Raw genomic sequence first — 15,537 nt, 5'->3', positions numbered from 1 at the left:
GCATCTTTTTGTAAATAAGGCAAATAGGTCTCAGCACTGAGGGAAGTCCAGCTCTGGACTGGCTGCATTGTAAATATTTTTGCTGAAGGTGGGATACAAACACCACTGCAGCCAACCCATGGATGTCATTTCCCTCACCAGATTTTGAGCTATCTCAGTATCACATACTCCTTGCTGCAGCTCCTCACTTGATAAGATCTGCCACTAAGGAGGCTTTTTCCTGCATTGAATGTTGCTTTTCTGTGCTCTGGTTTGGCAGCTCTGACTCCTGGAACAGCTCCATTCTGATGACAATCACCAAGAGCAGGTCCTTCTCCACCTCCTACGCCGTGTCCTCCACCAACCACCTGAATGCCAAAAGGCAGAGCCGCCAAGGTGAGTGGCACCCCCAGCTCTGCCAGCCTGGCCTGACTGTGCCTACCAATCACATGGACCCTGCTTTCTTCATGATGGAAAAAACCCAGTCTTTATTCACTTTTTGGTACAGTTTTGCAGACCTCATGTGTGACTCCAATTGGTCAGGAGCTTTCTCGCCAATCACTTTGGTGGTTATTAACAAGTTCTTATTCTGTATTGATTGGCCACTCAACCCCCTGATGTGTACATGCGGGAAAAGTTGTTTGTGAGAGATAATTTTTTTAATTTTTCTATCTCATCATCACATTTTAAAATACTGCTAGGTATTCCTATTTTGGAAAAAACTCAAATGTTTTCATATGTAGTTTTGCATCACATTGAAGTCACTGGTTTATATCTGTTTATATCTTCAACACTGCACATTTGAAGTAGTTCTGGAGGACCTAAGTGCATGGATGTACTTAAATAACTCTCTTTGTATTTTCATGTTTCTCTTATCTTGATTGTGAAAAAATCTTTGCTGTAGCAAGACACGTTTTCTCTCGCTTTTGCCAGTAAATGGCTGAATGTTGGATTATTGAAAAAAATTTTGCTTTTTTTCTGGTAATTTTATTTGTGTTTACCTTCCCTGGTAAATTACTTTCTTAAAAAAACCCCAAGAGTACACACAACAAAAAATATTTCAAGAGACTGGATCTCTGCCAGCAGTACAAAGCTTGCTGTGGTTAGAGACATTATTGTGAGAAGTGCTGTTTAAATTCTCAGGATTTGTTTCAAATTGTTGAAAGACCGTGTGTATTGCATCCTCTATGAATTGTGAATATTACTTGGTAACATATATCTCAAAGATAGACAATAATCCAACTCAATCCTCTGTGCAACTAACAGACTGTGAAATGTTTTTAAAGACACATTTTCGGTGGATGGAAAACTGATATCTCAATGAATTCATAAATGTGAAACAGAGGTTTTCTGTGTTTTAAAGCCACTTCCCTCTGTCATGGCCATCTGATAACATTTTAATTGCTCTGAAGGCTGTAGTGTTCTGATCTCAAGACTGGCATTACATCCTACTTGCAATCATTGAATTAAGACACTAAATACATACCACATTTCCTGAAGAAATACCCTTAATCAAAACAAAGATGCTGGATAGTTCCAAATTACAGCTCAGAAACTATCAGATTTTTTTCTTTTTTTAAACTCTTGGATTGTCAACAGTAAATCATATTTTAGCCTCTTATCACAGCAAGTTTCTATCAGGGAAAAAACATTGGAAGTGTACATGTATATCCTGCAAGGTTAATGTTTCATAAACTTAGATCAACATATTGACTTGTTTTAAGACAATTTTTGTGTCTGGAATGCATTTAGATAGGGGGCAAAATTGAAACATAAAACCCCTTCAAGTTCCTAAGGCCTTGCTATCCTTTGGCTTTGAATATGAATGTGGTCAATTAACTGGGGCTGAGTTCCTGCAGACTTCAGAACAGGAGCTAACTGAATGCCTTTCCTTTCAAGATAGATGAAGTTTGCTCTTCTGCACTTTGAGTCTTGTTTTGTCTGAGACTAGGAATTGTAAAGTGGATTCCAGGAGAAGGCAGCACTTTGTTTAAACACTGGATGCATTTCACCTTGGCAGTGGTGCTCAGGTGGAGTAAGGGACAGAGCGAACTACATCTTGCTGGTGTTGCACATGTGGATACTGGCAGTTTCTGTATTCTAGTTCAGAATGCTGAAATGGTTGCAGTTCTACCTTAGTGAGCAATAGAAATAGAAAAATAAACTCAAGCTGAAGGTCAAGGCCAAAATCTTTGAGAAATGCCCCTGAGGTGCAGTATTGTATAATGTATGACTACTAAAAATTGCTCTTTTTGCTCTATTGCTAGTCTTCAAACATGTAGAAATCCAAATTTTCTAGGAATGTGTGTGAGCCTTCCTTGACCCTGCTTTAGTGATGGTGAGAGAGAAGCTGCAGATGGCTCTGGGAGCTGCTTTTTTGGGCTGTGTCTCTGTCGCCAGCACATGTTGATACCAGCAGTGGTGCCACAAACTCCTCTGTCATTTTATGCCTGTCCACTCAGTGCATCCTGCTCACCAGGGAAAATATGCTTTGTATTTTGGGCCAGATCTTCAGCAGGTAAAAGTGGCTGATAGCAATGGAAGTTCCTCACTCTGTGACAGCCCTGGGCTTGGCTCAGGGTGGAGAAGGGAATTCTGTTATCTATTTTGGTTTTGGAAACTATGCTGGTGCATCTCAAGAAGAGTATTTCTGCACAGTGAACTAATACGAGCATCTGCCACTCCTGATAATTGATAAGACTCCTCTTGTCCTTGGCCAGGTATCCCACCAAATATTTCACCTCTCACCTCCCCGTGCCATTCGCCGATTCAGGGGACGCCTGCCACGAGTCCTACTGGGAAAACATCTTCTGTGTCATTTCCAGAGCCCACAGACACTGACACCAAGCAGGGCCTAAAGCCACACAAAGTCTTAACTTCTACTCAGAGTGCACCTAGCCTGTCAGACCCTGTTACCAGCCCCTCCATCATCTGCAGCAGGTAAGATGATCATTTGACATGACTTGCAATCATTTCACACTGTTCTCATGAACTTGTTCTATTGGCCCACATACAAGTTTTTTGTGATTTGCTACAGTGTTTGTATTGATTTTTCAGGTTTATAGTACTTCAGTAAATGTGTAGATCAATGCTACAAAATACTTTTAAAGTGGGAGACTGTTGGCTATGTTTATTGCTCCTGTCAGGTGGACAGCCTGATTCCTAAACAAATTCTTGGTCAATGACCTGCAGATCCCAAAGTTGGATTTCATGTTTGCAGCTTGTGTTTCTGGAGCCATGCCCTTGACATGAGCAGTCACCTTTAGGTCACAGCCAAGGCTTGCACAGCAGGCATCTGATGTGCATAGAAAAAATCTGACTGCTGGGGCCAGCAATGCCTAAAGACTGTGATTTTGAGCCTTCTCTCAGGAGGAGTGGGTCCTGTCTTCCCTAGGAAGAGTAAGATTTGATACTATGGGGATTTTTTTTTTCTAGAAATCAACTGCAGATGAGTTCTTTGTACTGCTAAGAGCTCCAGTAACACAGTTTAATTTCTTACTTTAAAGGACCCCTTTATTAGGGAACACAAACCAGACCTGCTTTGCAAAATTAGCTTTTTTGGAAAGAAAGTTGTTCTGCTTGTCTTCTCAGAAAGGACTCAGTTGCTAAATGAAATTGCTGGAGTTTGCAGTATGTGTCCAGTTCAGAACAGTGGAAAACACTGGTACTCCCAAGCCTGTTCCAGTGCAATTTCAAGGCTGCTTTGCTCACCAGATGTTGCTTTTGGCCATAGCACGAGTGGCCAGCCAGCAGAGGGCACTATCAAGTTTGACTCTCTTTGGAAATAGTTTTTCGTTTCTGCCTTCAGTCACATGATTTTGGATGTGTCTCAGTGTGCTGTGTCCAAGGCCAGGAAGTGGCTGTGAGAAAGTCAAAATTGAGACTGCAACTTTGCTCAAGGGAGTCATCCTCACTGGAGTTTGAGATGGATTTAGACGACTAAATAAAAATTTAAGTGCTTTTAAGAGTTTTCCAAAGGTATACCAAAACTGGGATTTGGAGAGGTTCATTTGAAATTAAAACTGTATTATGCAACAGAAACATAGCATAAAGGTGCTGCAGTGTTATTAAGCTGTGCCTTTATTACCACTTCAACAAAATACAGTTATTTCACAAGTGGCATTCATTCTGGAAGATTTCTATTAAAAAGAACAGTTAAGAGTTGCATTAAAAATGTCAAAAAAGAATCAATGTAAGGTTGTTGAAGATAGTAATGAAATTAATACTTTTTTCATCTTGTTTATCTACCTGACTGACACAAGATTTATTTGCTTGGCTATGCACTACAGGTATCATTGAATACAGATGAGCATTTTAATCTGGAAGTCTTTCAGGAACTCATGATGTTTGCAGGGCATACCCAGCTCCAGGATATGTTTGTATGACCCAGCCAAAAGCTAACTGGCCCAGGAGTTAAGCCATTTTTATATATTGAACTTAAAATGGTGCAAAGGTTCTAGTAAAAAGTTTGACCAATTCAAATAATTCTGTAATAGTTGCTTTCTGAAGACAGTTATATATAGGATGTGCCACAAAATGCTGACTTAAATCAGAGAAAATGTCAGGCTGTAATTAGGGTTTAAAGGGAACTATAGACAAGGAATAAAGCTATTTAATGGAAGGGAAGAGCCAGTCATTTTAAAAGGTCATCATACTGTGATCCCTCCCAAAATGTGTTTCTGTTCTGGAAATGATGAAGCAAATTCTGCCCTCTTGGTTCTTATGTACTTGGAATGCTGTCACTGAATTAATGATAAAATATAATTTTCCTCCTTAGGAGGAACATATTCAAATTTTAGGCAAGAAGAGTGAAGCCAGATCATGACTGTGTTCAAACTGAATTCTGCAAGATTGTATGGGACTCTGGCACAGTTTCATAATTTTAATTCATCTTTATAGGGCATCTGTAATATAGAACTAGGGGGTTTATTTTGTGCTGGTATACTTACAGAATAATAAAAAAAATCATTTAAAGAAATCACATGGTTCAAGTTTTCTGCTGAAAACATAAATTCACAAATTTAATGGTGGTGGGCAGTTAATCCAAGGTCTTTCTGTATTTTTGTCTCAAGATCCAATAAAACTTTATCACTCTCCTGTGATTTTGTCTGGAGAACATACCCAGGACCATGACTTACACTGTAAGACATAATCTCACACTGCCAGTGGGAAATCCTTTTACACAGGACTGTCTAAGGCACGTGGTTCTTCATATTGTCTGTGTTTCTTGATGTATTTCAGCTGTGGCAGACCCTACAATCAAATAGAAGCTGGTGATGGGACACTAAATAGAAATGATGCTACTACACACACCCTGAACAGAACAGGTAATTCTTTGTCAAAACACCTTGTTCCCTCAAATTAAGTAATTATCCACTAAAAGGGCAGACGAGGTTGTCTGTCATAAAAGGAGAGCACACCCAGGTGAGTCCATACAAATTGTCTTTGACAATTTCATGTCCAAATGCTCCTTCCCTTTTCCTCTGTACAACATGTACAAAATGCTTATGGAGTTAAATTATAAGGAGATACTGTTCCCCTCAATTTACTTAAATAATGGTCCTCAGAATTTTTTCTCTCTTCATTCCCTGCTGCCATTTTTTACATGCTGCAGGGTAAATCTTTAATGCCCTTGGACAGATTGTGCAACTTCAGAGCCAGCCAAGCAGCACATATGTACTATGAGTCAGAGCTCCTGTTGCTGTTACTCAGAAGGTCACAGGCTGACTTCCATGAAACCCTTGCTGTTCACAGCACAAGTTTGTGATTTGTGTTTGCAGAGGATCCTGCCCAAGCCACCTCTGACTACGAGACCAACAACAGCGACAGCAGTGACATCGTGCAGAATGACGACGACACGGATTGCTCCAAGGAGCAGCCACAGAAGGGATCTGGCTGTAGGTCCTACACACCTGAGACCATCATCCTGCATCCCTTGACACCACCTGAGGTAGCTCCTCTAAGTTCCCCCAGCACAACAGAATGAGTATATGCTGACACTGAGGGGGACAAAAAACCAAAATCAAAATCAAACTAACCAAATACCCAGATCCCCACTGTGGTCTAAGGGTGCTGCAAGGTATTATTGTCTTAAAGAACAAATGTTGCCGTGTGATGAACAAGTGATGATTGTCTCTCAGCATTCAGCTGTAAGCTTGGTTGAGATGCAGAGGAAAGCTCTGTTTAGTTAAGTTTTCCACAGCCTGTTGTACAACTGAATTAATAATCTGCAGTTGGCAGGAGCTCTTGAAAAATTTATTGTAATCTGCTGGAGTTGGACATGCTGAGAGAAAGCATTTTGCTTGAAATGTTCTGGCATTTACTCATCTCCAGTTTCTAAGTAAAATGAAATTCCAGGGAGTATACAGGGGGAAATGTGAAAGGAGGGGCACAACCCAACTTTTATTTGCAGACCTTGAAAGACAGAGAGGTTTCAATTTAAGGACTACAAATCTTCACTTGGACTGAGCTCTGTTAGGCATGCTAGAGTGTAGTGAATGGGTCCTGATGCAGAAGCAGAAGCTGGGAGCTTTTCTCTCTGCACCACAGTGAATTTCACAATGAAGGCAGCCTCCCTTGGAAATGAGTGAATGATTCCCAGGAGTGAATGAATGAATGAGTCTCAATGCTAAGTGCAGGCACTGCTGTTTCATAAACAGAATTTCCTATCCATTCAAGTGAAACACATTACAAAGGAGAGTGAGTAGCTGCAGGGCTGCAAGAAATGAGGACATCTATCCAAGCTGAGTGAAGTACTACAGACTTACACATGATGCTAATGTGACTTCAGCTTTCAAAAGCATCAATTTTTGCTTGAGATGCTTTGCTGAACTAACAATCCCTTTTTTCTGATTTCTGGTGCAGGACAAGCCTGTACTGGCTCCTGAGCCCCTGGTTATGGACAACTTGGATCCCTTGATGGAGCAGCTAAATAGTTGGAACTTCCCAATCTTTGATTTGGTGGAAAAAATTGGGAAGAAATGCGGTCGGATTCTCAGTCAGGTGAGAGGGTGCACCTTGTCTGCAGGGTCTAAATGTTGGCAGATTTAGACACAGACATGTTAAAAACCATTTTCCTTACAAGCTGATGATCCCTGACACCTAATTCAAAGCTGACAACATGAACTCTGTCTCATTATATTCTTTACTTTTGAATATCCTTACTTTTAAATTTAAAAATGTGAAAGATAAATCACGCACCTATTTTGCTGTCTGCTCTCTGCTCTTCTGAATATTCTCTTGAGATACTTCCAGCCCTTACTGAGTTCCTTGGGAAAGGATTTCTCATGGGGTTTAGCATGGGAGGGCTAAACAGTAATATGTTCAGTGGAAGCAAGATATACAGAGTTTGGTCCTCTTTTATACTGAAGATTTCAGTATAAGATCCCAGAAATGTTTCAGATTTCAGGCTGGGCAAGAAAGCAAGCTTTGAGGAAGTGGGGGTAGAAAGAATTCTTGCTAGATTCCCCCATTTTTAAGAATCTGAACTTTAAGAGAAAATTCATATAATATTATGTAGGGAAGATTTGCTATGAGTTGGGAGAGCTTACTAGTCTTTCTTTCAGCTCTCAGGTTTTTATTCCTTCCTGTGGGTTTGATTCAGTTACTGACACAGCCTGTGCCTGCCCAGCAAGATCGGTGTGACCTACCATAACCACTTTCTTGGCTGAACTTTCTACTCTGTTATGCCCCTTTTCCTGGCACACTGACAAATTAGTCATTTTTTCTTATAAAAGTATTGAAGAATATTAAACTGGAAAAGCAAGTAATTATTTTTATTATTATTTAGGGATGAAAGGGAAAAAAAGCCCTAGAGAATCAGACTGAGTGAGGATCACTTTACAAGGCATTATGTAGTGATGAGTGCTGGAAAGAAGAGATAAAGTTAATTGGTACAATGTGGTACAGTTATCACCCCCCCAGAAACACAGAGGTCAGTGTGTCAGGCAGATTTCAGTGTAACAAGCTCCAGAGAATGCTGGATCAAACCACAGTCCCTTGGTGGTTACCTATTATTCAGCTAGATTCAATTATCTGGTGGTCAACAAGGAAAACCATGGCATGAATTCAGATTTATTCTGTGCTCTGCCTTTTTGTGTTCTGTAGCTTGGCAAGCAACATCTGAGTTTGACCAGCCTGCCAAATCTCTAGGTTCATTTTAGAGAAATAGGCAAACCGTGGATATTGAATATATTTGGTGAATAAATTCAGTGATGGTCACTGAGGCACTTTTGCATTGGACAGTGAGTGTGTGATGTGTGAAATGCTCTTCTAGATCATAGTGCTCATCTTTCTCATAGCATGGAATGATAATAGAATGATGAATGAAACATGAGGAAAACCAGAACTTTCTTTTAATGGCATAAAGAACAGTTTGGATGAGCCAGAATTTGTTCTGGTTTTACCTGGGTCCCTCTGTAGGCTTTAAGCACTTGACCAAGCTGCATGGGCTTCTGTACCTCTGGACACAAGTCCTCTGTGCTTCCCTCATATTGCACTAAAGCTCCTCACTCTACTTCCCAAAATGTGGTTTTTGCACAGGTTCTCAACATGTTCTCCCCTTCACAGTTCCACAAAATGAGGCTTGAGAAATAAAATATAGAGAAGGTTTAATATTTGTGATGAAAATCCAACATTTTCTGTAACAGCTGTTTATAACTCCCTCTCCCTAAAAGAAGAATATAGCAAGTTCTACCTTGTTCACAAAATAGAGATCCTTATTACCCCCACCTACTCAGATGTTGCTAATGAAATTATTTTCAGAAATCAGGAAACGAAAATAAATTTTTTTTTCAGCCAAAAGCACTATTTTTTTTCCTGATTTGATTTCTAAATCCTGGGATATTATTAACAAAGGTAAACAAAAGCTCTAATGACTTATTCTCAGTATTTTGCTATCAAATGGACTAACCCATTAAAAAAAAAAAAGTAAATTAAAAAGCTGAATTAACTATGTTTGCCATGCTAGGTTAAATTTATGAGATGGAACAAAGCAGAGTTGACACATGCCTCCAGGGAAGCATTCAGTTTAGAAGGCAAATGCTGGCTTAGCATCTTTGAAGCTGCTTGAGATATCTGTTCCTTCTTTGTGGAATGTTAAATTGATTTAGACATATGAAAAGACCCCAAACCAGTCAGAAGCCATGAAAGCATCTGTGCAAACTGGAGTGGCAAGCCCAGTCAATGTGGCAGTGACAAATGTGCATGAGAGGGTTCAGAGAGGAGCATAAATTCAATCTCGTTTCAGAAACAGAGCCAAGCTCTCAGAACTCAGCTGTTGCTTCATAAGAGGCCATAAAATTCAATAATATCTTCAGTCACACTTAACACTTTTCTTACAGCTCCTGGAAGACTAAAACCTGTGGTTTAGCTTTTATTGCTGGGCCAGTATATGTGGTGGTACCAGTTGTGGGTTTCTCTGGGTCTGGATTGAAGGAGTTTGAGACAGTGTTTCATGTTCACACTCAGGTGTTTATTGTTTCTTATCAGTAAAACAGCCTCACTACTGTGAGCTCAGCAGCTTTTCATTAGAAGGCACAAAATGGCCAACAATCTCTTGGTACAAGGTCTTTTAAGACTAAACTGTCCAATTAAGAATTGACACCTGGATTATTTTCCCTTTTAACCCAATAACTGATCCCACAGAGCCCCAGTGGGGACTTTTCTGCCCAATTACAAAATGCCACCCAAAGCCATGAAGAAGGAGGAAGAAGAAGCATGAAGAAGAAACCCAGGACAACAGCCTGTGCCCTCCATCTTGCTTCCATCCACATCATTCTAAAAATCCCAAACCCTCAATTTCTCACCCAGTGATGCACCTGCACTACTCTCTATAATCTATTTCACACTTTTGTGGATTCCAGTCTATCTTGAAGTCCAGGAAACTTTCTCCATGAATGAGGGTCAGAGTCAGTGCTGCCCTGGGGGTCAGGGCACCCCAGAGCAGACAGAGAAATGTTCCCAGTGCCCTGGGTTTCCACAAATATATATTTATTATATTTATTTTATAGAGAAAAGTGGGGGTGCTTCAATGCTGGCAGCACAGGAGCAGTGTCAGAGGCAGGGTGGCATCACTGCAGGCCCTCTGAGATGGTCCCTGCAGGATGACAGAAGGATCATTTGGCTCTCTCATCACCACACATGGGAGAAGGGATATTCCTGGGAATAACACAGCAGCCTTGGGAGGAATTTGTCAGAGCCACAGACTGGATGGCAGCAGTTTCTAAGGAACACATGTCTGAAGGAAGCAAACACATGAGATAAATAAATAGGGCTGAGAGAGGGCTGACTGCAGGAACTGAGAAGGGAACAGCAAATCTAAACTTTGCACGTGTCCTCCAAGGAATTTAGCTAAGAGCAGTAAATAAATAAAGATTCTGCAAGGCTTTAAGGTTCAATTTGCAACAGGAGTGAAAAGATCAGGCAGTGATTTTAGTCTGTCCCAATATTTGGTATGTCAAGTTCAAACTTGTCTTCAGAAGTGCCCATTTTGTGTCAGCTGCTGCCTACGTTTCTGAGCATTCATCTCTCCTGAGCACCTCCTCACTCACCCATTGCACTCTCCTTCCCAGTACCTCCTCTCCTGGATGTTTAGAGTCACCTTGGGTGCAGGAATGCTTAGAGAATGCTCTCTGCCTCCTGAGCTATTTGCTGCCCCTGATATCCTGGTGGAGTCATTTTTATCATTTCACCACCAAAACTGGAGAGAAAGCAAGGACACAATGCATAGGAGCCACGTGGTTCTGCCTTCTGTCAGTCCTTTGCTGCTTCTTCCTTTTCTGGGAATTGATTTGAGCCAAGGATTTGGGAAAACACTCCCAGAAAAGCAGATTTTTATGGGGTAATTCAGGCTAAGGAGTGTTATATCTAATTTGTAGAGTTTTTCTCATCTACTTAGCAACATAGTTTTTTTTGTTGGTTTTTTTCTTTCAGGTATCATACAGGCTTTTTGATGACATGGGGCTGTTTGAAACCTTTAAAATACCAGTGAGGGAATTTATGAACTACTTTCATGCCTTGGAGTGTGGATACCGAGAGATACCTTGTAAGTAAAAATTTTAAAATTCCTGGCACTAACTGATGCTTCCCTCAAGTTTTGGGGATTTTGTATTGAAGCCTTCTGGCATTATAAAGCTATATTTTTTCCTCCAGTACATCATGACCAAGTGGATGTCTAGGCAGAGGCTGGTGCTGAACCACAGCGGGTCATCTTTTTTTCTTTGTATTTCATCTTTTACACTGTTTCATAATTCATGGCAAAATCTGCCAGAAATCATATAAAGCTATTATTAGTAAAGACTGTTTCCTGATAATGCAAATGTACCCCAGTGCTCCGGTTGGGTTGGAGGTTCTTGAAACATTTAACCCCCTAAAGGCAACTTGGACTTTTACACAGTAGCAGTGCTATGCTACCAAAGGAGATGAGTTTTATAAGCAGAAAAAATATGCCCAAAACATGAGTGAACCCCGTTCTGTTACTACAGCTTAGCTGATGTTTTTCAGTGGGAATCATTTATTCCCTGAAAAACCTGTTTTCAGGCATCCCCAAAGTATTTACTAATTCAAATCAAATTTATCAAAGTGCTTCAGCTGCAAAAGACACTTGTTTCTCCAAGAGGAAAGAGTTATTACCCATTTTAGTGGCAGATAAACCCAGCACTGAGGAACACAGAACACCCTGTTTTCTCTACACTTGCAGAAAAATGTGGGAGAAATCATTATAAGTCATGTAGTCTCTCTGTCAAATATTAAATACCAGTTGGAGCAGTGGGAGGGATTTAAGGAAAGCTACTTGAAAATGCCTTCAGCCAGGTGGTTTAGAGTCTGTTCTGGGAAAATGAGAGCCCCAGTTTTGATCCTTTCCTTGTGTTTGAGCTGGATCAGGGATCCAAAGCAGCAGATCACAGCCTGAGAAGGTCGGAGATGGAAGTCCCACAGCCTGTTCTGCTGAAGCCATTCCTTTCTGTTTGAAACATTTAACTATTCATAGAGTCTCTGGGATTTTTATGAACCTAGAATTACATTTCCTTGGTTTTTTTCTTAAGTGTTTTTTTTTTCTACTAAAGAAGAATCTCTTTCTAATACAAAATCAAATTATCTTTCTTTTTTTCATTTCTGTGAAAAAGGCAAAAGCAGTTCTGCTGCTCGTGCTGATGTTGGTTTTTGTCTCTGCTGGATTTTGGCACACGGTACCACTAGATGGTGCTGGCAGCCCTCTGTCAGCAATGCCTGGTGTTTTACAGCTGCCTGGTTTTCTCCCCATCACAGATCACAACCGAATCCATGCCACGGATGTGCTGCACGCCGTGTGGTACCTCACAACCCAGCCCATCCCGGGACTCCCCACTGTCATCAATGACCACGGCTCGGCCAGTGATTCAGGTATATTTAAATGTCATCATCCTCAAGTTTCTCTGATGAAATTTGCTGTCAGAAAGGCAACAGCTGGGGATTGCATGTAGAATTTTTTTGCAGTCTGTAACACAGTGTGGAAGTTCAGTAGCACAATGGGTGTTGAAGGTGTTCCGGTGTGTTTGTGTAACTTTGAAGGAATGGAATTGTTCCTCCAAAACCTAATACTTCACATTTAATGATGTGTGAATGCAAGCCTTTGTGGTCACCTTTAATGACAGATCTTTGTTACCATTTGATATTTGCAAAAGGTTTTTTCCTAGGAAAACTGCATTATTAGTGCTTTTCAGGGCTGTATCAGAGGCACTGTAGATTTAAATCCTTAAACCCTTCTTTAAATCCCTAAACCCTTCATTGTTTTGCTATTCTACAATTTCTGGGGCATGCAGGCAGTGCTGTGCACTTGCCACTGCTTGGCTATCATGAAGTGTTCTTTGCTTTTCCTCTCTATCTCTTTTTACCATCTGGCAATTGCTTTACAAGACCACTCTTCTTCTGTTTTATGATTGCTCACTACAGGAAGCTGTTCTTCTTGCATTTTTATATTAACTTCTCCGTGTTCAGTATGGTAACTAGAAGACCTGTCTGTGTTTCATGGGAATTCTCAGAGAGTTGCTGGAAAAGCAGGAGTTTGTTCCATTTCTGCTTCTTTTTTTACTGTTTGGTTTGGTTTTGTTTTGTTTTTGTTGAGTTTTTTGTTTGTTTTTGTTTTGTGTGGTGGTAAAGGGTTTTATTCCTGGAAAAATTTATTAGCAAGGGATTTCAGTGGCTTTGTAGGTGAGGTGGAATGAAAGGGGTTGAGTTCTGGGGCTTTTTGATGTTTGTTATTTGAAAGACATTGTTCAGCTGCATGCAAGATCCATTCGAGGTTGTTCAGATTAAATTAGCAGAGCATCTCAGTATCTGTCTCTGACAGGTGTGCTTAAGATGCTTCAGAAAGAGGATGATAAGAGGTTTATCAGCAAAGATCCCAAGTCTAGACATTTCAATTGGAAAACATGCACTGTAATTTAATTATTAAATTCTAGTCCATTGCTTTAAGGACTATCAGTGTTTCATGGACTTGTCTACATGATAAAAGAAATTAGAGAAAGGAGTGGGAAGATCAAGTTTCCCCACAAAGCTCCAGAATGGCTGTCAATCCATGTCTCACTGCTTGTAACTTACATAGTTGGAGAGTAGGTTTTGCTGGAGGGCTGGAAGATCCCCAGGTGGGATCAGAATTTGTTCCTTTACAATTGTTTGCCTTATTGTACTGGATCAGAGGCACAGAAAGCCCTGAGGTCAGGCTGCATTTATCCTTACTGTAAATTTGCTCCTTCTCTCCCTGTTCTATTGCTTCTCTCACTGAAAGAGTGGCCCTGGATTTTTTACTGTTTCCATTTCTTTCTTTCTGCTCAGATTCTGACAGTGGGATCACCCATGGCCACATGGGATATGTGTTTTCCAAGACATACACACCTACAGATGACAGCTACGGGTGCCTGGCTGGCAACATCCCTGCCCTGGAGCTGATGGCTCTTTATGTGGCTGCAGCCATGCATGACTATGATCACCCAGGAAGGACCAATGCCTTCTTGGTAGCAACGAGTGCTCCTCAGGTAAATAAACCTCAGGCAGTGTTGCTGTGCAGTTTGGAAGGTCTCCATGACAGCTTTTCCTTGCTGGTGGTGCCTGTGGCTTCCATTAAGCACAAGGCTGCCAAATATTTTGAAACAGCTTGTCAAAGTGACAGAAATAATCACTTCACTTGGGGATTGCTGGTAAGAGGCTTCTTACACACCCTCAGTTAGCAGAGCTGCTGAGAAAGGTACTGATAAACTGTGCCAATGAAGAAGGTAAAGCTCTGCTGACTGAAAGAGAACCTGCAACCGTGGAAGAATGGAAGAATTGTTCTACCAAGTAATGCACAGTAAGATTAAATAAAGTAAAACATCCCAGTTGTGTACCTGACTGTGCTTTACAAGTTAATTGTGTGTGATCATAACACATTTTCTGTTGCTTTTACAGAATATGAGCAGCTTCAGTCTTTTTATAAAAGTATTTGGAAGCAGGAAGTGGAAAATAATCTCAGTGTTATAAATGTAGAATTGAGCCTTGCCTAGTGTTACACAGAAGTTGCTGCCAGTCCTGAGAGTTGAATTCAGCAATTCTGAGTCACTCCCTGTTGGCTTAACTATGAAACCATCTTGCTTTACATAGGTGACCTGCCTGGCTTCAGCACACTGTGATGAAAAATACTTCTATTGATGAGGAAATTAAAAAAAAAAAAAAAAATATATATATATATATATCTTAATGGTGGCAGGTCAGGTAGGAATGCAGAAAGTCTGGATTTACTCCCCAGCTTGCAACCAAACTTCCTCTGTCACCAAGAGCAAGTCACCTGAACTCACTCTGGTATCACTTTGTGTCTATGAATTGATAGAAATGCTTCTCATCCTTGCAATGCATTTCTGTGATCCGGAGCTTTGATACTTTGGCCAGGTAAATAGACTGGGAGAAGACATGTGCTGTCTTTAATTGTAAGAAACAAGTGCTGTAGCTCTGTGCTTGTAAAAAACAGAAAAGGAAGTTAGATAATTCGCCTTTATGTACTGACTCTAGTTTGAAAATAAATTAATAGGAAAAATAATTTTCTTGTTATTTTCTGAATGGAATTATGATCCCTAATGAGAGTTCAGCATTTTATTTTGATAAAGATTTCACCCATTTTGGATTTTAGCCCTGAGATATCTGTCAGCCTGAGTATGTGTTTTTGGGTTGCAAACTGGAATTTCACCTGTTTCTGTCTTTGGAATCAGTCCTACTGCCTGGACACCACTGCCTGGTGCAATTAGCAAAGAGCAGTAATTAATTGAGGTTTATTCTGACAATCAGGGAAGCACACACCTATGTTTTATTAGCCATCAACCCGTGGCCTGAAACAGGATGATCCATTACTGTGATTTTCCTGAGAGGGTTTTGCTGAGAGGGTTTTGCCAAGATGATTTTGTGAAGAGGGTTCTGCCAAGATGATTTTGCTAAGATGGCTTTGTTGAGATTATTTTGCTAAGATGGTTTTGCTAAGAAGATTTTGCTAAGATGGTATTGTGAAGATCATTTTGCTGAGATGGTTTTGCCAAGATGGCTTTGCCAAGATAATTT

General features: G+C 40.5%; 1 protein-coding gene across 3 annotated transcripts in view; it reads left to right on the top strand.

Annotated features, from left to right (window-relative positions):
• The window catches only part of PDE3A (phosphodiesterase 3A), a 219,190-nt gene that overhangs the window by 186,614 nt on the left and 17,039 nt on the right, over positions 1-15,537 (top strand). For all 3 annotated transcript variants that reach the window (XM_071422078.1, XM_071422079.1, XM_071422080.1), the window contains 8 exons: positions 260-375; positions 2,700-2,919; positions 5,221-5,306; positions 5,760-5,929; positions 6,844-6,981; positions 10,912-11,023; positions 12,247-12,360; positions 13,792-13,991. In XM_071422078.1, the coding sequence (XP_071278179.1) occupies positions 260-375; positions 2,700-2,919; positions 5,221-5,306; positions 5,760-5,929; positions 6,844-6,981; positions 10,912-11,023; positions 12,247-12,360; positions 13,792-13,991 (1,156 nt within the window). The remainder of the gene's footprint in view (positions 1-259; positions 376-2,699; positions 2,920-5,220; positions 5,307-5,759; positions 5,930-6,843; positions 6,982-10,911; positions 11,024-12,246; positions 12,361-13,791; positions 13,992-15,537) is intronic.

Source organism: Agelaius tricolor, unplaced genomic scaffold, assembly GCF_023055355.1.
Source record: "Agelaius tricolor isolate 1412-34295 unplaced genomic scaffold, bAgeTri1.0.p SCAF_3, whole genome shotgun sequence".
Lineage (NCBI taxonomy): Eukaryota > Metazoa > Chordata > Aves > Passeriformes > Icteridae > Agelaius > Agelaius tricolor.
The sequence above is the reverse complement of the archived record's forward strand: the minus strand, read 5'-3'. Positions and strand labels throughout refer to the sequence as shown.